The following is a 26,785-nucleotide window of genomic DNA, read 5'->3' as shown; positions in this document are numbered from 1 at the left end:
TCTTTACCTAAAGAACATATCTTTGAGTAGCAAGTTTTCAGTAGGAAAAGGATGACAGAGACTTGACTTAATATTCAGCAGAGCTATTCTACATCAGATATTCTTTGAGCTAAAGGTGTATATGTGGGAAAACGGGGAATAAAGTGAAAGCATTTGGGACATAAGTGTCCAGTTTTCCAGATGTGATGGTAAAGAGCAGAGAGGAGCAAAGTGCCAGCTCTCTGTGCAGTGCAATTCTGGAAAATATGAGAGGGATAGATCAAGATGGAGAGCAGAGATTACCTGTCCTATTCTGCAAAGAAATCAATTGAAAGAAGACTTGCTCATCATGACATTACACATGCAGAACATACATTCAGAGAGGATGGATGTGCAGAAGAGGGAGGGCAGAACAACTAGAAGTGAAACAAAGCTTAAGTAGTAACACAACGCATTTAAATGATGCAGAATTCCATAGCAGGATCCGAGTTTCAGCAAGCTTTAAAAATAACTTTCACAACAGCAATAAAGAGACAAAAATACCTTCTTTTGAAAAAGTTGGGAAGAAGCAAACTTGTAGAGTTCACTGGAACTTACTCCCAAGTAAATGTACATTAAACAATGAGTTCTTTAAAGTGTACAAGTGTGAACTGTCAGCCCCATCAAGAAACTGAGGTTTGCTGGACTGAACCTTTTCATCAATTTATTTTTAATAAATATGAAACATCGAATAGAGAATGCAAAAAGAAGAAATCCATACCATAATACTTGTAATTACATTTACATCAAGGGAGAAAACAGAAAAAAGGTATTTCAAACATATTCTACTTATCCATGGAACCTCTTAAAGAAAGGTGCAAGAAAAACTGACACCAAGTTCCCCACATATTCCAAAGAACTGGGCAGGGGGGGAAGGAAGGCAGGGTGAGGGTCAACACTAACAGGATCTGCACTGGCAGTGAATGACCCTGGAAAAGATGCAAAAAAGGCAATCAAAATGATCAAGAGCTTTAAAAACCTCCCCACAAAAACACTAAGGAATCCGAGGGCTTTTAGAGAAAAAAAAATTGGGGGGGGCGGGGAGGGGATTATCAAGACCTATAAAACTATGCAGAAGGAGAAAGCGGATCAACATATTTCTCCCCTATAGAACTAGAATTGATGGTTACACACTGAAATTGATGGACAGATGTACGACTGACGGAAGTTCTTCACAGAACTTTTAACGCACAGGAACTCACTGCCACAGTATGTGGTGGTGATTGGCTTAAATGACTTTGGGGGACTCTGTAACTTCATGGAGGAAAGGTGCGTGTAGAATCCGCGGTTACTCGTCATGATGGAGAATTAATGGGATCTCCATGTTTAGAGACTGTATACCTCTGAATGCCCTTTGCTGGAAAGGCATCGGTCTGCTCTCCCTGGCAAACTAGCTTTCTGCCTGTGCGGACCTGCCCGCACCCCTGGGCCCAGGGCATACGCAAGAAACGTGTCTCCTTTCGGCCTCCGCAGACAGCCGAGGGGTCCACGTCGCTACTTCTCCCGTTGAACTTCTACCTGTTCGTATCTGGTCTCGCGTTCTGCACTAAACTCTCGCGATTCAGACCGCGAGGCAGAATCGCTGAGGCCCATTGGCTACCCGTCCCCGCTATCATGTGCCTGGACCAATCGGGTTCTCGATGGTCCCACCTCTCCGCCAGAAGCAGTTACTGGCCATTGTCAGCTGGCAGGCCGTGGCGGCCCCGCCCCCACTCATCACGCCGTCGAACGCGCTGCGTTGCCACGTGACGAAGTTTGGGGGGTGTAGCCGCGGCGGCCCGGCGAGGTGATAAAAAGGGGTGCCGCTGGCGGGAAGCGCCAAGATGGCGGCGTAGGCGCAGGTCTTGCTTTTGCCCTGCTGTTCTGTTCCTCCCCGTCTTTCACCCGGAGCCGCCAATAGGGCGGAGGCGTGTCTGCCGCTGGAGCCCCAGAGGCACGCCAGCCCCGAGGAGAGGCGCAGGGAGGCAGCGGAGGCGGCGACGAGGTGTCCTTGTATCGCCTCCAGGATGCCCAACATCAAGATCTTCAGCGGCAGCTCCCACCAGGATCTCTCGCAGAAGATCGCCGACCGCCTCGGCCTCGAACTCGGAAAGGTCGTCACCAAGAAGTTCAGCAATCAGGAGACATGGTGAGCGGGGGCGGGGAGGCCGCGGGAGAGAAACTACGGCTCCCGGCCGACTCCACGGCGCGCGGGCGCTGACGGGAATCGTAGTCCGGGGAGGGGGGAGGGGCTGCCCGGTGCAGGTCCGGGGGCGCGAAGCCTAACCCGCTCCCCCCCCCCCCCGTGCCGGCAGCGTGGAGATCGGCGAGAGCGTGCGCGGCGAGGACGTCTACATCGTGCAGAGCGGCTGCGGCGAGATCAACGACAACCTGATGGAGCTGCTCATCATGATCAACGCTTGCAAAATCGCCTCGGCCAGCCGCGTCACTGCCGTCATTCCCTGCTTTCCCTACGCGCGCCAAGACAAAAAGGACAAGGTGGGCTCCCGGAGGATCACGCTTCTTCACTTGGAGCCCTTCCCCAGGGTTAGGCAACTCATGAATGAGGGAGTCTCCAAATAGAATGCGTCTCCCAGGATCAGCACCATCACCTTTGACTGGCAGCGGCTCTCAGAGAGAAGGGCTTCCTTGCTGTGAGCTGCTTAAAATGCTCAGGGTTAGGCCTCCCATTAGAGCTCTCTCTGTGCAAGGGCCAGAGGCAAGCCACATGATCTGTTGTAGTTCTGTTTGTGGGGATTTTACGGATCTCCCTTTAGACAGCATAAAATGATCCTAAGCAAGGTGGAGGGTGAAGGTTGGGAAACAGACCTGGTGGTTAGGTTTTATCTTGGCTAGGGCAGAGGCAAGATTGGTCAGGGATGTATTGGGACCAAGAGGCTGAAGACTGGTGATGGAGCGAGTGCTGCCATTGTGTTGTATGTCTGAGGCCCCCAGCAATTTGACACGCAAAATGCCTCGGTAAGAGTAAGCTAGGTCTTCTTTGTGAAACTTGGCAGGCATGACTGGAAGAAGGAATTTGGACCCTTAGGAAAGAAAGATGAGGCCTTGGCAGTGTCTCTTGCAAAGGAGGGTGCAGGCTGATGAAGTAGAAGTTTTCACTCCCCCCTTCAAAAAATCTGCTTTTAAAGAAAATCCTTTATGGTGCTCTAGTTTTCTGTTTTTATGGATATCCTATGTGTTTTGTGTACCAAGAAACTTTCAAAAAGTTCATATTATTACTTCCCTGGATGCCAGGCTAGTTGTTGTTGGGACTGAAACTTCTCAGGAAGTTCTCTTTTCTGGTCTCCTCATGAGGGATTGCTCCTTTCTACAGTCAGGGTTGTTGTGCATGGTAGTCCAAAAGAAGCCTGCTTCAGATTCACATGCCTGCTTTTTCCTTTAGAGCCGGGCCCCAATCTCTGCCAAGCTGGTGGCAAATATGCTCTCAGTTGCTGGGGCAGACCACATCATCACCATGGACCTGCATGCGTCTCAGATTCAGGTGAGACAAAATGTCTTCCACACTTCTGTCTGCTTCTGATTCCTACTTCCCTCATCTCTGTGGCAGATGCTGTTCATCAGGCTGTTAAGGGCAGCTTCAGAGCAAGTGACTGGGCCTTTGGCACAATGTAGCTAAAGAGTAACCTGTTTCTCTGCCTGTTTGGTTTAGATGTGGTGTACACATGCAATAGGCTGCTTGAGAATGAGGTAGTAGAATGGTCTACACCAGGGGTGGCCAACGATAGCTCCAAATGTTTTTTTTGCCTACAACTCCCATTAGCCCCAGCCATTGGCCATGCTGGCTGGGGCTGATGGGAGTTGTAGGCAAAAAACATCTGGAGAGCTTCTGTTGGCCACCCCCGGTCTACACCATTTCAAAGTGTGGGCAGAGAGTTTCAGCATTTCCAGAAAACTCCGTGCAAACAGAATACTATAACTAAAAAGAGAGTAAGGACTTCTATCTTTCACATTCCCTGCTGTGCTTAATTTCTCTTTGCAGGGAACCTCACATATAGGAGCATTCCAAATTGTGATCCTTGACTAGCACTTTGCAGTGATTTGGTCCATTCTACCACCTCTGCTCCTGCATTCTCCTGCATATGTGAACCAAGTTTTAGAAGGCCAGGTGTGGTAGATGCCTTGATACTCTGGACCCTTTGCAAAAAAAAAAAGTTTGGCTTCTCCCTTTTGGACTGATGCTTCGCTTCCCAAAGCACAGAAATGAAGTCAATGGCTTGTAATTTGAATGCCCTCTTAATCTTGCAAGCTTGGGCTAAGGAGGCTGAATAGCAGCTTATGAGGTAAGTCATTGCTGTGCCAGTCCCAAATGAAAGTTTCAGCCATGACAGTCTGGAGTACCTTTCTTTGGAACCTGCTGCTGCTATCTTACAGCATGCTTCTTATTTCCTCCCATTAAAGTAACTAGAAGTCAGAGCAAAAAAGCCTGTGGCTCTACCAGATCTGTCTTGAGAACACAGCTGTCTCCTTTCCCCCAAAGGGCTTCTTTGATATCCCTGTGGACAACCTGTATGCAGAGCCTGCCGTCCTGAAGTGGATCAGAGAGAACATAGTAGAGTGGAAGACCTGCACAATCGTCTCACCTGATGCTGGTGGAGCCAAAAGGTGATCAGATGGATTGGGAGTGAGCATCTGGAACAGCAGTGACTCCTAGGGCCCAACAAACAGCAGGCATGCTTGCTGGTCTAGTTATTGCCTTATGCTTCTCCTAATCACTATCTTCTCTACATTTTCTCACTACAGAATATTCCTATCTTTTTGTCTTTGGCTTCCATACAGAACTGCTCATGTCTTCTCTGATATTGTTCCCTTCTGGATGGGGCTGCACTTCCCCTAAAGGAACAGGCCCCTAGCTTGGGGGAGTTCCTGAATAAGCAGGTGGCATCTGTGGCCTTCCCTGGGCAGAAAAGATCTGGCCACCAATGTTTCCTCTAAGCCACAAGCAAAAATTCTACTTTGTGAGTTACTGGCATTAAAGTCGTGAGTTCTGGCATTAAAGTTGTGAGCTGCTGCATAAATTATTGTGCTCTGGGGTCATCCTTCCTGAGCTAAGACAAAAATGTGTGAGCTGGAGACTAACTCACGCTAACTCAGTTTAGAGGGAACACTCTTGGCTACTGTAGTATATGTCATGGCAACATTTATATTAAACTACTGCAACGCACTCTACAAGGGGCCATCCATGCAAACTGTTTAGAAACTTCAGTTGGTACGTAATGCTGTACCCAAGTTATTGACTGAAGTGGGTTGTAGGGACTATATAACTCCAATCTTGGTCCATCTACACTGGCTCCCAAATTGTTTTCAGGCCCAATTCAAGGTGCTAGTGCTGACCTTTAAAGTCCTATATAGCTTTCATACAAACTTGCTCAACAACTAAGATCATCTTCCCAGGCCATGCTTCAGGTGCCCCCTCTTCCCAAGGACCTTTTGGGTTGTGCTACCCAAACTCTGAAACTCTTCCTCCAGGAATAGTCATCTGTTCCCTTCTGGCAGTGTCTCTGACCAGCAAGTGAAGGCCTTTTGTTGTTTCATCTGATGTTCTTTCAGTGATCCTTTCTTCCCACTGTATGTCTTAACTAACTGGTTTATGTGCTCCATATATAATTTAGTTCTGGCTTTAATTTTTTGAAATGTTTTTATTCTATCTTTTAACTGTTAGCCACCTTGGTGGCCCCAATTAGGCAGAAAAGCAGCATACAGATCTTGTAAATAATCATTCTTGCCACAGATATGGACAACATTGTTTGCACACACTTGGAAAATGCAATGGCTATCAATGTACTCTGCAAATCACTGTTTAAGCACAAGATAAAATGCTACAGCTGGGTTGAGCCCATCTAAGGTGGTCATCAGGCTTTTACAAGCCATGTAGTCCACCCTCTGTTCAGTGCAGGAAATGCAAAGCTTAGAGCATCCCTGACAAAGAGCTGCCCATTCTTGCTTGAAAATTTCCACTGAGGGGCAGCCCACCCACCTTTCTAATCATTGTTGACTATTAGCAAGTTTCTCCTAATCTTCAGGAAGCTGGCAGGCAATTAGGTCAAAGTCTCCCATGGGAACTGGAAAAGCCTTGACCTTTCTGACCTCAGCAAATGAGAGGTGTGTCTGCCCAACATGTTGCCACATCCTACTCCAAGGGCTTTAGCATTAACTGCAGTGGTTCATGTCACAGGGCTGAGACTCTGGAGCATGACCCGTTTCTAGGAAAGAAAAACCTACAGGCGGTGGGAAACTTCCCCAAACTGTTGTGTTATAATTTGTGCACAGATTACCTCCAGACTGTTGCCAGTTGGGGCAGCATTATGTTTCCTTTTGTTGCTTTGTATGTGAACATATAAAGCAGCTTCATTCTGACACATACCGCTAGTTTCATTGAGGCTGGCATTGTGTACTCTGACTGCAGTGGCTCTCACTAGTCAGGCAAGATATCTTTTAACATGGCGCTGCACATTGAACTTGGTTCTGCTCATTGTGCAGTGGTGCACATGGAACAGCTGCATGCACAGCATGTGATCTCTGATACTCAGCCCCTCACCAAGCACACAGACTTTCAGGGCCGCATGATGCAGCACTGTTGCTGAAGCTAAGCTGGTCTGCTGGTGCCTGAATGAGAATCCCGCTTTGACCAACGTTCATGCTGGGCTCTGTTGAATTCCAGGATGATAGAAGGGTGAGGGACATGCAATAATGACAAGTAGTATAAGCTCTGCATCATTAAGACCTGTGGAAATTGGGCCTCACAGCTGTTCCAGATTCAGATCTTCTGGGCACCATGTTCAGTTTTGCTGTCTCCACAGAGTGACTTCTATTGCTGATCGGCTGAATGTGGACTTTGCCCTCATTCACAAGGAGAGGAAGAAGGCAAATGAAGTGGACCGCATGGTTTTAGTGGGAGATGTGAAAGACAGAGTGGCTATCCTTGTGGATGACATGGCAGACACCTGTGGAACAATCTGTCATGCAGCGGACAGGTGAGTGCCTTTGTCTGTCCAGTCTAACAGGCTGATGTAAGGAGCAGCTATGGCTTAGTCTGCTTTTGGAGGTGTCATGCTGGGTTTACATGGAAGGGACAGAGTCCTAAATAAAAGTGGCTACTTTGGGGGTTGTCTCCATCCCTGCTCCCGGCATCTTATTTATGTTTCCATTCTGACTTTAAAAAGATACCCAAGATGAATTTGGAACACATTTCTCCCACATTATGTTTGAGACTGACCTTAGAGTTGCTAAACCTATTTTGATTTCTGAAAATTGAAGCAGTTGTCTCATATCAGATAGCCCCTTTTGTGAGAAGGGTGACTGAGGTATGTTCTCCTTGCATGCTGGGCTGTCAGGGGCACACATTATGCTTTGGAAAAGAAACCCCAGACTTTCCCTTTGCAAGCAATGCAAACCTTGCCTTCTGCCTTCCTTCTGCCCTAGACTGCTTTCAGCTGGAGCCACCAAAGTTTATGCCATTCTAACCCACGGGATCTTTTCTGGGCCAGCCATTTCTCGCATCAACAATGCTTGCTTCGAGGCGGTTGTAGTCACAAACACAATCCCCCAGGAGGACAAGATGAAGCACTGCCCTAAAATCCAGGTAGTTGGGAATATTTAAAAAAAATGTGCTGGTGAGGTCAGATAGAAAAGACCTAGCAAAGGAGGAAAACCTTCAGGCTGGAGCTGATGGCCTTTCTCTGTTTCCTTTCCTCCCTCCATAGGTCATCGACATCTCCATGATTCTGGCCGAGGCCATCAGGAGGACTCACAATGGCGAATCAGTCTCTTACCTCTTCAGTCATGTTCCTTTATAACAGTCAAAGCTGCTGCTGCTTGTGTGGCTCTTTTTCTTTTTTTTTGGAAAAAAAAACAAACCAAAATGTGTTGAATTTGTTTTAAGGTTCAGTAGAAGATAATTTTGCTTGCCTGACTGCAGCTCTGCTCAGTTCTTCCTCTGCGTTCCCAGAGCCTGGGAGGGAGAGATGGAGGGAATCACTTCCAAGCTCTCACTCATTCCTAGGCTCTCAAGTAACTAGTGATATTAAGATGTTCTCCCTCCGTGGGAAAGTAGAGCGGACTTTGCAGACTGCCCAGTGGGGTTGGGGTGGGGGAGACTTTTTGCATGTGAAGCTCCCTGGATAGTTTTGTATTGCTAGGTCGGGTAGCTGCTCCTCGGCGGAAGGAAGGTCCCAGGAGGGGAGGGGGTGGGACAGAAGGGGTGGCAGGAGACATGGGGGGCTTCCATATTCTGTCACTAGCTGGGGCATGGCTTTTCTTGGCTCCTGCCCCTCCTAGTCTCAGTCTCTCTCTCTCCTTCCCCCCCCCCCCTTTGTGTCCAGTTCATTTCAGAGCAGTCCATCTGGTTGGGCTGATCCAGGTGTTCATTTTTCATAGCTAAACTCATTGATATGTTTTGTATTTGGAGCTTTGATGAGTAGCGTTCCCGTCCCAAGCCTGCCATGTTGGGGGAACCCTGCTTTTCATCCTGTGCCAGAGGGTGACAGTGCAGTTTCCAGGGCCCTGGGGAAATATCCCACCACCCACTCCTCTCTGTCGGACGCTTTTCCTAGTGAGACCTTAGGTCCGTCTTTTATTTATTGGTGCTTCTTCCGTGTTCCTTGTTAACTCTCATTCGACACTCCCGCAGAAGGATGAAGGAGGATGGTCACTGATTCCGTCACCAGAGGCAAAAGCATCACACTTGAATCCTGAGCTGCCACATCAGACAATCTGCAGATGACCCACTAACCTCTCTTGTGAAAGAGAGAAGCAGTAGCCTGGCTTGGTGAAGTCTGGCTTAATCTGGAACAAAGACTGCTTTAGCAAAGTCATTGGCATCTCTCCGCCACAGCTTATGTGAAGCCCTTCTTTTGTGGGATGACAGAAGCTGTCTTGAAAAGTCTCAGCTTGGGAGGGGGGTCCTCTTTAGATGTTGAGTATTGTGCCTTCTTAATACACTTCCTCTCTCCTGTCCCAGGGCTCTTGGGCCCCTGGCAATTATATATCCACTTCTTCCAAAGCATGTGGCGAGGGGGGGAGGGAGTGTCTTGTGTCTCATCTGTGTGACAGGTCCGTGTGTGTGTGGTTGCTTCTCTGCCCAGCATCCTTTGTGTCACCTCTCTCTTTCAAGCTGCTGCCTCTTCTCAGTCCTGGGCAGCAGCCCAGAGAGATTCTTTGGAAAGCAGCCCGGGGGGCTTGGAGGGGGGGTCAGCACCATATGTGTTCCTCCAGACCTCAATGAAGGAATTAAACTTTTATTTAAAAACCAAAAAAAACCCTCCTTGAATGCTACTTCTCACTGGGGATGGGGGTGGCTGTTCCCCTTTTGGAACTTGCTCTTGGGGCAACTGATAGCCTAGGTACGGGTGACTTCATTCCCCTGCATCAAAGCGGAAGCAGCTCATTTTATGGTATCCAAAAATGGGGATGGTGGGTGATCTGGACAGGTGGCAAAGAGATGTGCAATGGGGCCCAGTAGGGGAGGAAGACATGGCAAATCATGATCTTTCCTTCAAGGCAGGCACAGTAAAGGAGGGGTTTCAGTTCTGATGCACCTGGTTGGAAAATGGGGAGTGAATGAGCCAAGAAAGAATTCTTCTCAGTACACCTTTTCTTGAAGCTGTAGGAGGATGAAGAGGAGTATTTGATCTCAGAGCAATGACAGAGGCTGGCTGGCTGCCTGCACTGTGCCCCACTGCCTTGGCTGTCCAGTCTCAGATAGTGTGGAAGTCCCGGTGCCCATTGCAAAGATGATGTAGTATCGCACAGATGGAGCGAAAGCAGGGCTGCTGCTCATGCCATAAGCATGGTTATGAATTTTTTCCCGTTCCTTTGCATAGATTCAGAGCCTGAAAAAAAGAGTTGCTGGGATAGAAATCTCTGCAGGCCCTTTCCAGTGTATGTTGCAAGGGACACCATGTAGTATTCATAGATTGGGGGAGGGGAGAGCCTGTTGGGGGCTCACCAAAGCTGTAATACCTGTTGTGGCCATCTGTCTGGGCAAGGAGGAAACTCAGAACTGCTGGATGCTTTGCTAGATCAATGCAACACCCTTCACTTACCCACTCACCAATGTTCCCTCTAAGCTGTGGAGTCTTGTGAGCAAAAATTCTACTTTGTGAGCTACTGGCATTAAAGTTGTGAGCTACGGCATAATTAATTTGCTCTAGGGCCATTTTTCCTGAGCTGAGACAAAAATGTGTGAGCTGCAAGCTAAAAAATTGTGAGCTAGCTCACACTGACTTCGCCTAGAGGGAACCCTGCCACTCTCCCCCCCACTTTTCCCTTCATAAAACAGTGAGGCTGGGGCTTGCTTGACCAGCTCCCCGTTGCATAAAGCGCCTCTTTTCCATGCAGCTGAAATCTTCTACTGGAATGACCCTGATGGCAACAGAGGCCAGCTCTAACTTTACTGTCATTGTTAGGTTTGCACAAAGAAGCAATGGCTTACTCTGACCTGAATAGCCCAGGCAATCCCAATCTCAAACAAAGGGCTGATCCTGGCAAGTACTTGGATGGGAGACCACCAAGGAATACCAGGGCCAGGATGCAGAAGTAGGCAATAAGCAAGCCACCTTTCTGAAACATCCATGCCCCACTAGGGGTTGCCAGTAGTCAACCATGACTTACAGGCACACACACACAAAATCAGTGGCTTGATCCAGAGTTCCAGGGAAGGACTGAAGCTTCTGCACTGAATCTTGGGAAACAGTTTCTCTGCACGTGTGTGTATAAATTTTGCTGAACAAAGGATGTAAGTTTTCCCAAGGTTCTCCCCCAGTGTACACCCCACAAATGTTACTGTGAAAACCTTGAGCATGTTCCAGGGCTAAGTGAGCATTTCTCTCTGTTTGAAAAAGTGTACATGCACATGAAGACTTACACCCAAAATAGAACAACTTTGTTGGTCTTAAAGGTGCCACTGGACTCAAACTGTTTTGCAGCTTCAGAGCAGCACAGCTGCCCACCTGAATTTCTCTCTGGTTACTCCAGAAAAGCATTTGCATAATGCCAAGACGTTTGGGGGGGGGGAGTCCTTTGTGCCTGGGCAGCTCCAGCCGGGGTTCCCTTGTGTCAGCGATGCAGCCTGTGAAGGCATCCTCTGCTTCTGATTGCAAGGAAGAGGCTTGTGAGAGTCGGTCCTCCTGAGTAACCCACCGGAAGCTTAGTGGGATGGAGGCACTAGCACAGAGAACATCCGGCAGCACTGAGAATAAAGCTCTTCCTCCTCTGCAAAGAATGTGAGATGAGCAGGAGGAGAGAATTGGGGAGGGAGAAGAAATCGGAGCAGTTAATAGGTAAGCTGTGTTTTTGCCTCCAGCCCTTGTTTCTCTTTCATACTAGAGGGGATTGGGGGACACCCGTCCAGCCAGTGGCTTATTTGCTAAGCTTGGCTTCGTAGAGCAAGAGCCTAGCTAAGGTGTCCAAAGATGGGTGGCCAGGTTTTATAGAAGGGGAGGGGGTGGGCATGGCTGCCTTGCACAAGGTTGTGTGGAACGCATTTTCCTCTTGCCCCTTAGCCAAAAACGAGGTGGCCATTTTCACCTGTAACAAAGGCCATGCCATACTTTTTATTGAGACTGAGCAAAATTAACACTGCAAGCCTATAAATTCTCTAGAACTCTCAGCAGGCTGGATGTAAACAAACGGGAGAAAGATTTTTCAGGCTTATGCTGCTTTCTATCCCTCCTGTGTTAGGATGCTTTGCTGGCTTCAGTGAGTACAGCCTGCTGCTAGCTAGTTTCAGGCTCTGCCTTTGGAATGCTGATAACAAGCAAAAAGCAGGAATCCTCCAGCTGAAACTGCAACAATTGTTTCTCAGTTGGATATCAAAAGAGGTGACATCCTAATCTAATATGCTGGGGGAGTATCTCAGGGGGGGCTGTGGCAGCCACTCCAGGCCCTCAATTAGCAAGCAGGAGCATTTCTCTGTCTCACGCTACTCCCTTATGTGGTCCGCCTGATCCAGACAGAAGAAGAAAAAGAAATTGGATTTACCGGTATACCCCGCCCTACACTCTGAATCTCAAAGTGGCTTACAATCCCCTTTACCTTCCCCCCACCCTCCACACACACACACACACACACAACAAACACCCTGTGCGGTAGGGGGCGCTGAGAGAGCATTCACAGCAGCTGCCCTTTCAAGGACAACTCTGTGATAACTATGGCTGACCCAAGACCATTCCAGCAGCTGCAAGTGGAGGAGTGGGGAATCAAACCCTGTTCTCCCAGAGTTTGCACACTTAACCACCTAACGAAACTGGTGTAGTTACCCTGCTCACATTGCTTATGGTTATTCCACCAGTTATCTCCAATCACAGGATAAGATAACAGGCAACTGGTCTCCTGAGCCCTCTCACGGGCTGTCTTTCTTCTCATTAGAGCCTGCAAAGGAAAGGACTCAAGATGCAGAAGGAAGTGGGAACCCCTCCTGGGAACACTGGAAAGCCAGAGCAGGAAAGAGAGAAACCAAGCTGGGGCTCCCGCAGTTACAACATGGGGGCTGCCTCCTGTTTCCTCTCCACGCTCGCCACCTTCCCCATCTACAAGACCATCTTCCGGCAACAGCTCCATGCCTTTTCTATCCAGGAGGCCGTTTGCCAGCTGAGCCAAGAGGGCCTACACAAATTCTACCGAGGAGTCTTTCCCCCACTTCTTTCCAAGACGCTGCAAGGCACCCTGATGTTTGGCACATACGAAAACTGCCTTCACATCCTCTCCAGCCAGTCTTCTGGGCCTTACTCCCTGGGAGACCGGTACACAGCAGGACTCATGTCTGGCATTTCGGAAGCCATGGTGCTTGCTCCCTTTGAGAGGATCCAGAATATTCTTCAGGACGGACGGAAGAACAAGAGATTCCCGACAACCCGCAGTATCCTGCAGGAGTTCCACTCCTATGCTCTGAGGGAGAAGCTGGTGCTGGGCTACTACCGTGGCCTAGGCCTCATCCTGGTTCGTAACAGCCTGGGGAGCTCCCTGTATTTCTCTTTGAAGGATCCCCTTCGGGACAGCCTCTCTGAAAGGGGCTTGCCTCACTGGCTCCCTGCCCTGATGTCCGGCAGTGTTAATGGCATGTTGATTTGCCTTTTCCTGTATCCTCTCAGTGTCCTTATTGCCAATGTGCAGTCTCAGGTGGGGAAACAGGAGATGCTTCACTTCCAGGCCTCAGTGGCAGCCGTCTGGGCGAACCATGGGAGGAGAGTGGTGTTGCTTTACAGGGGCGGGTCCCTCCTTATTCTCAGGTCATGCATAACATGGGGTCTCACCACAGCCATCTATGACTTCCTCCAGCAGAACACAGTCTAGGTTGGAGACCCACATGGTTGGTAGTAAGGCAGGATCTGGAGAGGGCTGTCCAGGAAGTGCAGGGGGAAACCAGAGATGGAGTACCCTGCTTCCCCACCTTCCCTGGAGTCCATCTGACTACTGCTTGCCACTGAAACATTAATGCATTCTCCTCCCCCCCCCCCCCTTATAGCTACCACCCCTGGTTACACTGAGGCAGAATCTGATAGGCCCAGTTTGGCCTCTTTCTGTCTCACACTCAAACACACACACTGATCCCTCACAAGCAGTTGCTCCACCCCCGGACTTCAGCTTTCCTCAGAGCAAGCGACCGATTCTCCACTAGTTCCTGCACAGCTGCATTTTGACTCACAGATCCCTCCAATTTCCCCCACAGCAACTTGGCCTTGTTTTTTTGGAGATCCAGAAGCTGCGAGAGAAATTGGAGGGAGCCACGAATCAAAATACGGCTGCACAGCAACTAGTGGGAAATCACTTGCTCTGAGGAAAGCAAAGCCCGGGGGCAGAGCAACTGCTAGAGAAGAATTGGTAACAGTCTGACTCATTTAAAAGCTGGCATGCACAAAACCTAGTCCTTGTATACATGTGGGTGACAGAGGCTCTCTTAAACAATACACTCTAACTTTATTTGGGGAAAGAGTAAGAAGGGAAGGGGAGTGCAATTACTTGCAGGGGAGAAATAAAGAAAATAAGGAAGAACTGCATACACACATGCGAACATAGAGCAGATAAACCAGTACAGAAAGCGAAGGCAGTCTGACTCAGCTGGTGCCCTAATTAAATGGCTTACAGTTCATAGATCCTGAGCCATAACAACTTGACACAGATCTAACCTGTGAAGGACTCCTCCAACCTTGCTTGCTGCTGGAAAAGGCAAGTGTCACTCTCCCTTTATCAGCTTTTCTAAAATCACACCCCCTTGCATGGACAGATGCCCTTTTCTTGCTGTGGCTTGTGCTAAGCCCATATATTATTTCCTTTTGGAAGAAAAAACCTAATGCTCCCCCTGAGGTTGTGTGGGTTGCTGTCCTGTTCTCACTCTTGCTAGAGAGGCTGCCCAAAGGGACAGCCTGATTCTGAAGCTGAATTAAAATAAGGTAATAGGGACAGATTACTGGAAGTGAGGCCCATTTTGGGACCAGGCTGGGGCAGAACCTCAGTCAACAGTGCAAGATTCAATAGAAACCCAGATGGAGGGAGGCACAAGCAGCAAGGAAGAAGATCACACACCCAAGACTACAGTTTCTATCTTCTATAATTCTTTATACCTTTTTTAAATTAAGCAAGCATCAGGGGTATCATTACAAGCATTTCCAATAAGCAGCCTCTGTGGCTAAGAGGGGCTGTTTGAAGAAGGAATAGAAGCAAGAATAGTTGCTGGGCTGACCACCTGCCTAACCATCTACAAAGCTTTGCTCTCCTACATGAGAGACAATTCACACAATGTATGCAAGAAAGGAATGGGTAGAGGGACAAGGAGACCAGAGAGTATTCACAGAGGTTAGGAGATTACATTGGCTGAGGGGTGGCAGCTTTCCACTAAGAGACTAAGTGATGTATCTCTGTAAGGCTCCATTAATAAACAGGTTTGAGGGGCTGCATTAAAGCACCTGCTTAGCATGCAAAAGACCCCAATTCAAAATATCAGGTAGAATGAGATGCCAACCTCAGCCTGAGACCCTAGAGAGCCACTGCCATTCTGAATAGACAGAACTCTGATCTAAATGGGCCAAGGCAGCTTCATTTGTTCAGTTTTTCCTCCAATGAATGAGACTAATGTTCTTAGGGGGGAGGCAGGCACCATACTAGGTGCAAGCAGAAAAATCTGGAGGAATCTCCCACACACACACACACACACACACACAGAGCAGCCTCTTTGCTCCTGTCCTTTAACATGTGCAGTACTGGTAAAAGTTTAATGAGTTCTGGGCTGCTCTCTCCGCCTACCTGGGAGCTGTAAACCCAAGAACATCTCCTTCACACCTTGACCAACTCTACTCCTATAGCTGCAGCATGTCAGCTGAGAAGCCTCTCTTGTGGTTTCTGGGAATCTGCCTTGGAGAGTTCAGGCAGAGAACTGGGATGGGGGGAGTCTGAGGAGGAGCCACAGGGCTGCACTGACCACTCTTGGGCCCTTCAGTATTCTCAAAAGTGACCTGTCTCCTTGAAGGAGGATGGACCAACCAAGGCAGCCCCGTGGAAGCCCTTCCTGAGAGCCCCAGGGTCCATAATCAAGGGGTAGGTGAATGCATGGCTGAAGGGTAACATAGCTCAGATTATTGACTGGGGGTGGGGGGTGGGAATGGGGTGATCCATGGCATAGAATGTACCTGCTGTGCTGGTAACCTGCCATGGCATGGAATGTACCTGCTATGGCTTAATGACCTCAGGAAGCAAATGACCCAGTGAAGAACTGTTGTGTGTACATCTGGATTACTCTGATAAATTGATTGCCTTATCTTTGGTCCTTTCAAGGGATTACTGTGCCTGGTTTCTTGACTTTTAAGGTAAAGAAAATGACTTCAACAATTGCTAGGGTTTCTTTTACAATGGATGACATGGAGAAATAAATTATGTGCTAAATAACATGTGCTTTTGATTAGTTAATTATAGCTCCCTATGGTTGACATGATGTGGATTCCACAACATTATCCATCCATGACATTTTCCGGAGCAGAAGGCAGTTCCCTACCCAGAGGAGCTTACATTATAAGCTTTGAGACAAGAAAGTAAAACCAGAGGGAAGAGTGGATCAGGAGAAACACTGCACCTGCTTGAACACCAGTAGGTGTTCTGGGAGGCAAGTTAAAAGGACAAGGAGGGAGGGTGGTAAAATCATTTGACAGCCCAGAGTAACAGAAGTGGAGAAGCCATGACAATGAACCGATCTATGCAAGAAACACATTTTCCGGACACTACTGTAAAAATATACAATGGACACATAAACACCACCTTATACCGGAAACCCACTAACCAACGATCATACATACATGCCTCCAGCTACCATCCTAAACATACCAAATGATCCATCGTATACAGCCATGCTCAATGTACAACTGCATCCGCTCTAATCCTACAGACAGAGATTCTCACCTCAGAGATCTACAGCAACCTTTTTGAAACTAAAGTATCCACTGTTTGAAGTTAGGAAACAGATTAACAAAGACAGAATGGTATCAGAGAAAACCAGTTGCAAGACAGGCCCAAAAGAAACAATAACAGAACACCACTAAGTGGTCACATGCAGCTCTCAACTCAAAACAGTTCACTGCATCATCAGAAACTTACAACCTCTACTGGATAATGACAGTTCTCTTTCACAAGTATTGGGGGGGGGGGCACAAACACTTTCTTACTCTCAGCCAGCTCCCCTATCTCAAACAACTCATCCACAATAATGCAACATCTAATTTGAACATGGAGACTGGTACTGACAGAGCTTGAAATAATAAACCCAGATGCCAACTTTGCTGTCACATACACCCAGACAACACAATCACTGCATCCAACAATATTAACTACACCATCTGAGGCTTATTCACATGCTCATCTTCTAACATTGTATATGCCTTTAAATGTCAACTATTTATTTATTTTTATTTTATCATATTTATATCCCCCCCCAGCAGGCTCTGGGTGGCTAACAAGTTAAAAAACAACATATAGGGTTAAAAGACAGAATATGCAAAAAACAAAAAAAAACCCACCCTCTCATACAAATTAACAACCACCAGAAGTCCAAGATGCATGTCGATGTTTCTGATTATTGTTTTACGCTACATTCATTAACATTACTATATATTATTTAGCACCTTCAGTTCTCTACATAGGGCAAACAGGTCAAGCCCTACACCAAAGGATAAATGGACATAAATCTGATGTCAAGAATCATAAGACTGAGAAGCCTGTAGGAGAACATTTCAGCTTTCCAGGATATTCTATGGGTGACCTCAAAGTAGCTGTTTTATTGCAAAAGAACTTCAGGAACAGACTGGAAGGGGAAACTACCGAACTACAAGTTAGTACAAAGCTTGGAGCAATCCCCCAGGATTTAACAGGGATATTGGTTTATCTAATTTCTTATGCTGAACTAATTCAGTCCTTACATATGTATTCTCACCAAGAAGGGCTAAACATCCTTTGCATTTTAGTGTATTTCTTTTTTGGAACAGCATATTGGAACAATGTAATGCAATGCAATAAATATGTGTGTGTGTGTGTGTGTATATATATATATATATATATATTGCCATTTCTATGTATCTGAGGAAGTGTGCATGCATATGAAAGCTCATACCTTGAATAAACTTTTGTTGGTCTTAAAGGTGCCACTGGACTCAAAATGTGTTCTACGGCTTCAGACCAACACAGTTGCCCACCTGGATTTATTTAAAGAGGTGTGTTTGCACACGAAAGCTTATACCTTGAAAAAAACTTCGTTGGTCTTAAAGGTTCCACTCAGGCTTTGTTTTTGGAGAAGCCATGGGGGTTTCTTGGAATGTGTTCCTATAAAGCCTTCGAGCCTCGAGGATACAGTGTTATTTTAGAGAATGTTTGCCTGTTTTCTTGGCCTGGCGGACCTTTGGAATCGTGCCGGTTAGGAATGGCTACTAAAAATATCCCTGGACAGAAGCTTCAGGAGGGGAAAACAGCCACCGTACCGCCGCCAGATGGCGCATAAAGCAACGAGAACGCACAGAGTTGGGGAAGCGGGGCTTTAAGGACAACCGTTATTCTGGCGCAGGAGCTTCCTCTTCAGTACCTTTCGCTTATGAGGAGGCGGGGCTTGTTACCACAAGGCACAAGACAAATGAGAGAGCGAAGGAAGAGGTCTTCTCTCCCTGCCGATCTCATAGTCACGCCCCCCTCGTGATAAAGTTAAGGAACACGCAGCCGGAACTTCCGGCACAAAAGCAAACTCGCTACTGACCCTATGAGTGAAGATTGCAGTGGGATATACTCCATCTGTAGACTATACTGAGACTATCAGAGGAACGCGCCACGCCTTGCTCCGCGCCTGCGGTGCGGAGGGGGAGCTTCTCTCTAATGACTTAGGTCTGCCCCCCCCCCTTTAGTTCAGCACTCCCACGAACCCCCCTTCCTACTACTCAGGGTGGAAGAGTAAACTGTACTGAAATCTTGCAATCGGAGACCCTCCCCCTGGCTGGCCCCTTTTCATGGTCTGCTCTGGTTGACGTTCGGGTCAAAAATCTTCACATCTGCCGTCAGTAGCGGAAGCAGGCGGGCACACACCCACTCTTCCTCCAAGCTAGCGAGAGCAATTTTGCACTTTTCAAAAGTGCGGAAAACATGCTATAACATGAAGAGAAAGTCGATCTGCCCGACTTACTGATTGATACATAAGTGCATACAGGATTGCACACATGCGCACACCTCCTCCAACCCACCAAAACCATTCAAATAGCCAGGGAGTGTGCGTCTCTCTGGATCACGAGGCTGGTACTTGGCTGTCTGGGGACAATCTCGGAGTGAGACTACCTTCCGAAAGATTGCATTCTTTTCAAGGACCGCTGGAGGGGCGTGTTGTCACAGCATTGCAGTGCACTAAGTCCCTTGACTCCGCAGCAGCCAGCAAAGAGCGAATTTTCCTAAGACCAAGATAGGTCGACTACGACTGCGTTGCGATAACTCGCCGGTGGCACTTTGCCATGTGCATAAAACCAGAACTGTCGTTTTATATACGTTATCAAGAGCTCAGCTTTTCATCTCAGCAGCTGCAGAGCGCGAAATGGCGGGGCTGAGCGCTACACGGTGCCTCACCGCTCATGCGCGCGCACTTTCCTACATGTGGGCTGCAGACGAGATGTAGCCACGCGCGAATCCACAGACGGAACTTCGGCGTGGCGTGGGGAGTGAGCTGGCCTTGGGAGGGCGGAAACTCGCGCCTTTCGCTTCTCCAACAGGCCGGAGCCACCGCAGGGTAAGGACCACGTCTGTCCGGGGCTCTCCCTGGCATACCGGGACAGGCGGCTCTCTGGGTTGGGCCAGACCAGCGGGCTACTAGTCCCCGCCTCCTTATCTCTTGCTCCTTGGCGCGCTCCTCGCTGCCGCCTAGCCCACGCAGCCCAGCAGTGCCGCGCCCTCCAGCCCGGCCCTCCCCTCTCCTCCCCCGTCGCCTCCTGGGGCGCGTAGTTTCCCCTGGCGCGGTGCCTGCAGCCTGACTAGGCAGACAAACTACATTTCCCGGCGCATCTAGCGCTCTGCCGCGACATATAAAGGGCTGTTCCAGACACGCTGGCTTTACAGAGCTCGAGCAGTCTTAAGAGTCCTGTTGGACGTATTGCAGGTAACCGGGGGCTAGATGGGCGGTGCCCTTGGGGTGGGGTGGAACGGAACGGCGCAGGGCCGTCTTCTTCATTTGGCTGTCTCTCCCCGTCTGCCTGGCTTCCCTTGCAGGCGCGTCTCCTGCGGGCTGTTTCGGGGCGCGTGCTTCTTCGTCCCGCCTTTGTCTTCTTCGCGGGCGTGGCGGGGAAGGGCGGCTGGATGGCCTCTGCAAGGGTCGCGTTGTTGGACCTCGGGGCAGGGTGGGGGTGGAATGCGGGACTGACGGCGGCTCCCTGGGTTTGCACGCGATGAGGTGCTTTTTGAATTCACACGGGAGGGGGGAGATTGACTCCTTACTCCCCACCTCAAGCAAAGCGTGTTCTTTGCCCTCTTTTCCCCCTCCTTTTTAACACATGGAGCTGGAAGCTCAGCGGGGCTTGCCCTGTTCTTATCCCCAGACCCTTTTCTTGAAGAGAGGCTCTGGGCTGCCTTCCCGGGGCGCCCTTTCCGTCCTTGCTGTCCTCCCTGTCTAGCAGCCTGGATGGGGAGGCGGGCTCTCTCTCCCGGGCTGCTGTCCCCGCTGACGCTGAGCTCTTTTGCAGTCCTCGAGGTTCCAGCTTATCTTCCTGTGGTCAAAATGTGTGACAAACCCGACCTGTCTGAAGTGGAGAAGTTTGACAAAAAGAAGCTGAAGAAAACCAACACGGAAGAGAAGAACACCCTTCCTTCCAAGGAGAGTGAGTGTCTTTGGGAAGAGGAGGTGCTTGGAGATCTAGAGCTCCCCCCCCCCCCCCCCCCCCCCAGTTTCCTTGGCCATGGGGCAGGAACCCGAGTCTGGCTGCATAGGTGTATCCTTTCACCACCCAAATCACAAGGGGAAATGGCTGTGTGCTGTTCCACAAGGAAAATGGCAGGCAGCCATGCCTGTGGGCTGGTAGCTTGTAAAAGCCAGAGTCCCAGGCTGCCTGGTCTCTGCCCACCCGCCTTCCTTTATTCATGCTCCCAAAGCAGATGGGGCTTGGTTAGGTAACTGTGCTGATGATGAAGGGTGGGAGGGAGAGCTAATGGGAAGGGGAGACTTGGCATCCCAGGCTTGGTGACTGAGCAAGCAACCTCCTTGGCAGGATAGGCTCTCTTAAGGCAGAAGACTTGATCTGAAAGTCAGCCTCTCTCACCCTCATTCGGGATTCAGGTGAAGAGGCTTCTGGCTGGTATTCCCAGTCCTGGTTGAGTGGGGCTGCTGAGTGGCGCTGGAGGCTCTTGCTTCTGTTTACTTCATCCTAAAGGAATCTGGCAGTCAAGAAGGAGCCTCAAGAGGTGCCATTGACCTTCTGCACCCCCAGGATAAGCTTCCAGCTGCAGCAAGGTGCTCAGTCTCCCCATCAGCTGCTTGAAGGGCCTTCCTGAGGGCACGATGGTGCTTCGATCATTTCTCAGCTCCCTTGACCAAGTTGCCAGCTGTTTTGCTTGAGTGCCAGCAGCCTTGCTGGGGTAGCTATAAAATGAGTATCTGTGTGGTGGGAGTTGGAATTGTCTTTCGAGGGAGAAATGGATGGTTTAGCAGAAGGTGGGAGCCCTTGGCCACACTGACTCATGGAGCGCAGTTCCCAGAAGCACTGGGCTTGGCTAATGGCTTCAGGCCACAGGACCGTTGCCTGGGGTTGCCTTGAGAAACCTTCAGCCTCTTGTACTTCATTGCTACTGAAATGCTTTGAAAAGGGACACTGCACTTCAGCACAATTGTCAGAAGCATTTCAGACCGTGAAACAAGTTTGCTAGAGCAGCTAATGGTTCTCCTTTTTTTCTTTCTTCCAGCTATTGAACAGGAGAAGGAATGTGGGAAGACATCATAGAGATGGCCCTTGATGTGAAGTGCCCATTCTCTCTTCCTTACTCTTGTTTGCATTCATTTTTTTTTTACAACAATGTATATTGTATTAAATGCTGCAGCTCCCATTGCAACCATCCCACCTCCATTGCTTTGGATCCCTCGGAAGCCCTGTCACCAGCTGGCTTCTTCTCTCTTGGGCAGCTGCTGCCTCCTTCGGGCGCTGATGTTGCTGCCTGTTTCAGCAAGGAGAGAACGAACAATACAGAAAAGGAGATTTGGGGCTCACATGGCTCAAACCCCACTCCTTCCTGCCCTGTCTAGCTAGATGGGGCAATTTCAGGGGCTGAGATCTGTCCTCTGTATTTGCTCACTGTTTGTTTCTGCAGCTCTATTTGATTTGTTTTCCTAAAAAATTAAAACTTGATGAGAAAAATAAAAATGTGATTTTCTGGTTGTCTATTTGGAAACAGCTGAAGCATTACAGAACTTCTGCTGTTTATGTTTCAGATCTGCTTGAGTTCCTGGCACTGGGAGGTTCAGTTTTGCTGAGGAAGGATTAGCAGTGCAATCTGAAGTTGTGTTCCACTCTTCTAAGTCCACTAATTTAAAAGTTAGGATTCCACTGCTTGTCTTTCAATGGGGCAGCCTGTGAGCAAGTGAGTGAGGGTTGTGGGATTCATGAGCAGACTTCAAGAAGAGGGTCTTTTACCATGTACAATGAGGTTGCTTGGAGAATTTAGGGTAGTTGCAACTTGGCAGTCTTGTACCTGCTTTCCAATACTTAGGCTTCCCTATTGATTTGAGTTTTTTCTGGCAATTCATGCTGTGTAATGCTTTCTTGTTCAAAACTAGTCTCAGGTGATTCTACACGTGCATATAGATGGAAAGGCTGAGTTTAGAATCCTATTCACAAAGTCCCATCCGTGAAAGCTATATGGGTTCCTTAGTCATGATTTCTGTGTACTTGAAATTATTTTAAAAAGATATTAACTCGCATACTCTTCCCCTTCCAAAGTTTTCAGTGTAGACAGCTTAGTGATTGGAGCTCTTCATCCTGTGCTAGGGTGACCTGCCATAACGATTGTCAGATCTCTTGTCCGTTTATCTTGCATATAGTTAGCATAAAGAACATAACTTGACATCTAACAAAAACCTGCTCAGGTCAGCCAGACAAGCTAGCTGCTGAGCTGCATACAGCAGAGTTGTGTATCATTCACTAGCTGTGATGGGCCTGTCCAGGGCTCATTTTGCCCAGCTCCAAACTTCACTCAGTCTTTTGGGGTAATTGAGCTGCAACGGGTTGGAAGGAAACCTCCAGTGGAAAAATGCAATGGGGAAAGGTGGAGCTGCTGGTGTTTCACACATAAATCTGAAAGTGACGTCCTTGTTCACCCAGTGACAGAAGCATCAAGTGCAAACTTGCATGTGCTGAACAGCCATCCCAGACTGAGCCCACCACATCATACCGTTTAAGTAAGGCTGTTTGCATATTCAGTGAGTGCCAGACAAGTGACTGGCATGCATGTATGAATCAGTCCTGAAACTGAAGCTCTTGCTAATAGCCTTCTTTAGATGCCTATCAGAAGAGGCTTATGGTAAGCATTGTTTTCATTATTGACTAGTGGTGTGTTCTGGGTGGAGTGCCTGCCTCTTATCTTTTAAGTGACTACTGGACCATCTCCCAAGATTGCAGGGTCCAGGTGCAAAAAAGCTTCTGCATCCCAACAATGTGACTTATGAGCAGAGGAAATCAAAGATAGCAATAAAAGAACACAGTACCTCTTGCTTAGAAGGTGGTGGGCAGGTGCAAAGTGGTAGAGGAGAGAGGTGGCGAAGGCTGCACTTCATCTTCAGCAGCAGTGAGGCAATGACCCAGATAGAGTAATGTTTGGGTGTACTGTGATCCTAAAAATGTAAGAAGTGAGAAGTTTAAAAAAGAAACCACGGCTGCTTCATGCATGATATGTCTTTGTGTAGCAGAAGAATAAATGCTGAAGCGATAGTGCCTGCGGCTTTCTTTTCTGCATACAGATTATCTGCAAAGGAAAAGCATGCGTCAGAAGTGGCCCTGTGATCTTGTGGAAATGGCGTTTGGAGAGAGATTAGGTTGTGGACTACACAGAGCCAACATGGAGCAGCCACTTATTACATGCTCAGCAATATGTGTTTCTGCTGTTCACAGAGTGGGAGAGGGAGCTAGTGGGCATCAGTGTGTAAGCACACCAGGATCTTAACTCTGCTCCCTTTCTACAGTGATAGGTAGGAGCTCAAGCAAGTTGTGTTTCTTTACAAATGTGCATTGCTAAGGGGGGCTCTCCAGAGACACCAAAATGCTTAAGAAAGAGGAAGCACCTGAAGGAAGTGAGAGAGCAGAAACCACGACTTGTAATAATGCTTCTCCTTGGCCTTCATTGTGTAAGTAAATTACACTCTCCAACTGCAACCTTGTGTGGGTTTGTCCCCCTTTCTCGGGAGAAATACGTAAGTGTTGCTTTATCATATTTCATAAGCTCTTTATACATCTACATGCATTTAAAATAATAGGCAAAATAGGCAGTCCTACTTCTGCTCAACGGCAAATGGAGGGAAAGGCAAATTTTTTACAAAGTGAATGGAAGTTTAGCACGGGGCTGGGGGGACATTGATTCTCTGTACCCTTGGAAAATGCAAGAATGAGAAACTAGCTGCTACTTTAGTCTCTGCAGGCTCACCAAGGAGGAAGGAAAAGGTGCTCTTTAAAAGATCATACTTTCTTGTCCTGGGCTTTCCCAAAACTTTCTTGGGTTTTACAGACAAAATGATGATTCTTCAGGCATGGGGAGGCAAGTTGGAACGTGCTCAAACTTGTTATGCTCTGCTATCTTTAATCCTGCTCTGGTCTGGCTGAGTCTCATGAAAAAGTCTGAGCAAGGCCCGGTAATCTAATGATCCAGCTGGGCAGGCAACTGGAGAGCATTGATTCCCATCTGCCTTCATGAGGGAGCAGTCCCTCGAGCTCACCTTGGAGCCTGGGGTGGAGAATGAGTGGCAGGAGCATGACTGAGCAGGCCTTTTCCTCCACCAACCAGGGAGCTTGCCAAGGCTTCAGGGCATGCAAGGCTGCGCGGCTCAAAGGCTCTACCTAGGATGCATCATCTCTGCAGGACTAAGTCATTGCACAAAACTCTCTGGAGCTTCAGTTGCAGCAAACAGAGCCACAGCTGACTCTGGAAGCCACTGTGCAAAGGTGGGGAGAAGTGACATTGCAGTAAATGGTCTGTTTCCATTGTGCCAGCGAGCAGAATAAAAGGAAAAAACACTGCTATGATACAATAAAAACTTACTGTAAACTTCATTCAGTGTAATGATTGCTACAGTTTGAAGACAGTATACATAGACAACACATTGCAACAAACAATAGGTGTTATCACCCTATACATGGAATTATTTTCAAAAAATACAAAGAAAATTTAAGTTCCATATTGGTATAGCACTTTCTTAAAAGTCCCTTATATGCTCAAGACAAATCCAAATGGTCAGCTTCCTATTCCGAAGTAGCAGGGGTTTCTTCAGTCTTTCACAGGACCACGTAACTTAGCAATGGAACCAAAGCCTTCAGACATTCAGTCTGACAGAACAAAGTCACTTGTTTACCAACTGCAACAACTGTCTAGTCAATTTCAGGTCAGCTCTGTGGTTCTTCAAGCTTGTTAAGTACTTAAGACTGAACAAGAGAGACCTTGATTCCATAAAGTGCCTGGTTTATAACCACCCATTAGGCTCAGTTAAAATGCTTAGCGGTAGGAACTTGAAAGGTTCCATAAGAAGCCCTATTTTGATGGGCCTCCGTCTACCTTGGAGAAACTCAGGGTGCATGATAGGTCTCCAGATAGTGCCAGGGTCACAAAGCTCAAACTCTTTTTTTCTCCCAGGATCCTAACAAGAGGGATACTAGGAAAGCTGACTCTGAGAGAGCGGCCCCAGTCACTGGACTGCGCTGTCAGAAGCAAACCAAAACTGGAAGTAGGCTGCTGGAGAGCTTCTTCAAAACATTATTCCCACAGCCCTGGTGCAGGGCTTGATTGCCAAGATATACAGCAGCTATCCTCATACTCAGCCTCTAGAGTGCCAGGTCAAGGCTGGAACTAGTGGGAGCCTCACCCTGGAAGTTGCAAATGGTCTCCTTCCCAACTGGGCTATCCTGCTGGCAGAAGGAAAATCAGAATTGAAGGTGAGGGACAGAAGAACCATTTCCAGCCTCGGGTAACAGTGGACAGTGCCATCTCAGAGGAAGGCAACTGTAGGCCAAACAGTTGCTTTGGTTGTGCAAACCATCCAGAAGCAAAAGCTGTTGGTGTCCTTTGCTGGGCCGGTGTTTCATAGGTGGGTTTCCTCGGCCCAGAGTAGAAGAACAGAGTGCCAGAGATAAAAGCAGCAGAGGAAGGCAATGTTGTAACAGCAAATGAAAACGCTTTGTCTCCGGAAAAGGGTTTGTTGGCCAACAAGGGCTTGGTGTTGATTGCGGTACCTCCCCCTTCCTCTTTTGGAAGTTGCTGGGCAAGCTTGTTTGTCCACCTCAGTGGGTAAATGGCTTCAGGGCAGGGAAGGTGCTTGGATTCCTTTACGGGGCCAGCATCAGTCAAAGCAACGCAGGCTGCTGGACTTCCTGTACAAAATCTTCATACTTTCTTTAGCTACTGCCTACCATTCAGCCTTGTGTCATATAGAGGACAAGCCTAGACCTGAAAGGTTTAGGATGGCAAGTAAGCCCTGTGCCAATACACCTGGTAATATGCTGGTGCTGTAGCAATGCCAGGATGGTGGAACTCCACAGTAGAAGTGTCCAGTGGGTAATGCTGGAGGCATGTAATAGGTAGTGTAGTAGAGCTTCATTGGCCTTCCCAGCCCCAATCAGGGCCTTGATGTAATGTAATGGCAGGAAGAATACATGGCTGAGGAGTATTTCCTTATTTCTCCTGCAGAGCAGGCTTAGAATACTTTCTAGGAGCACCATCACCTGACAGGTGCCATCCTTCTGTCAGGGTTTTTCAGGGAGGCTACCCAGCTCCTATATGAAGGAAAGGACTTGAAAACCCACTCTGATTCTTTCCACTTGGTCATCCAGAGGTCAGAAAACCCCACAGTCATCTTATGTCTCCACTTAGCACCCTCACTTATTGACAGTCCCAAAACAAACTAAATGACAACTGCTGTTACCAGCAACTCTGAGAGTATCTCCTAAACAGAATTGCATGTCTACACACTGTACTTTCATTGCCATTTAAAAGTTTTCCTTAGTTGTCACACCTCTTGCAAGCTGGCATTAGAGAGGTGAGGGCCAATGTGGTGTAGTCAGAACAGGATTTGAGAGACCCATCCCCACTC

The 26,785-nt window shown here is 48.2% G+C and overlaps 3 protein-coding genes across 4 annotated transcripts; all 3 read left to right on the top strand.

The window, feature by feature from the left end:
* The first annotated feature begins 1,660 nt into the window (after positions 1–1,660).
* Positions 1,661–7,877, top strand: PRPS1 (phosphoribosyl pyrophosphate synthetase 1). 2 transcript variants are annotated; one of them, XM_060249421.1, is made up of 7 exons: positions 1,661–2,146; positions 2,313–2,496; positions 3,401–3,499; positions 4,496–4,620; positions 6,816–6,989; positions 7,438–7,597; positions 7,719–7,877. In XM_060249421.1, the coding sequence occupies exons 1-7, from the start codon at positions 2,025–2,027 to the stop codon at positions 7,809–7,811; spliced, it is 957 nt and encodes a 318-aa protein (XP_060105404.1). In that variant the 5' UTR covers positions 1,661–2,024; the 3' UTR covers positions 7,812–7,877. The 2 variants fall into 2 exon arrangements, with proteins under 2 accessions (XP_060105404.1, XP_060105405.1); XM_060249422.1 differs by lacking the exon at positions 2,313–2,496 and having other exon boundaries at positions 1,770–2,146.
* Positions 7,878–11,166: 3,289 nt separating this feature from the next.
* On the top strand, positions 11,167–15,891 carry SLC25A53 (solute carrier family 25 member 53). Its single transcript, XM_060250012.1, has 2 exons — positions 11,167–11,294; positions 12,382–15,891. Exon 2 carries the CDS (start codon positions 12,406–12,408, stop codon positions 13,303–13,305), a length of 900 nt encoding a protein of 299 aa, XP_060105995.1. The 5' UTR covers positions 11,167–11,294; positions 12,382–12,405; the 3' UTR covers positions 13,306–15,891.
* A 3,687-nt stretch (positions 15,892–19,578) lies between these two features.
* Positions 19,579–21,860, top strand: LOC132579726 (thymosin beta-15A homolog). Its single transcript, XM_060250331.1, has 3 exons — positions 19,579–19,596; positions 20,182–20,327; positions 21,406–21,860. Exons 2-3 carry the CDS (start codon positions 20,228–20,230, stop codon positions 21,441–21,443), a joined length of 138 nt encoding a protein of 45 aa, XP_060106314.1. The 5' UTR covers positions 19,579–19,596; positions 20,182–20,227; the 3' UTR covers positions 21,444–21,860.
* The last annotated feature ends 4,925 nt before the right edge of the window (positions 21,861–26,785 follow it).

This window comes from Heteronotia binoei, chromosome 11 (genome assembly GCF_032191835.1).
Source record: "Heteronotia binoei isolate CCM8104 ecotype False Entrance Well chromosome 11, APGP_CSIRO_Hbin_v1, whole genome shotgun sequence".
NCBI classification, from domain to species: Eukaryota; Metazoa; Chordata; class Lepidosauria; order Squamata; family Gekkonidae; genus Heteronotia; species Heteronotia binoei.
This window is presented reverse-complemented; position numbering and strand designations above follow the sequence as displayed.

What these genes read in the sequence shown, in the direction of transcription:
- SLC25A53 (XM_060250012.1), top strand. Translation starts at nt 12,406, where the DNA reads ATGCAGAAGGAAGTGGGAACCCCTCCTGGGAACACTGGAAAGCCAGAG.
- PRPS1 (XM_060249421.1), top strand. Translation starts at nt 2,025, where the DNA reads ATGCCCAACATCAAGATCTTCAGCGGCAGCTCCCACCAGGATCTCTCG. An exon ending in ATCTGTCATGCAGCGGACAG is followed by an intron (nt 6,990 to 7,437) that starts GTGAGTGCCTTT and finishes CTTCTGCCCTAG; the next exon opens with ACTGCTTTCAGCTGGAGCCA. An exon ending in AGCACTGCCCTAAAATCCAG is followed by an intron (nt 7,598 to 7,718) that starts GTAGTTGGGAAT and finishes CTCCCTCCATAG; the next exon opens with GTCATCGACATCTCCATGAT.
- LOC132579726 (XM_060250331.1), top strand. Translation starts at nt 20,228, where the DNA reads ATGTGTGACAAACCCGACCTGTCTGAAGTGGAGAAGTTTGACAAAAAG. An exon ending in CACCCTTCCTTCCAAGGAGA is followed by an intron (nt 20,328 to 21,405) that starts GTGAGTGTCTTT and finishes TCTTTCTTCCAG; the next exon opens with CTATTGAACAGGAGAAGGAA.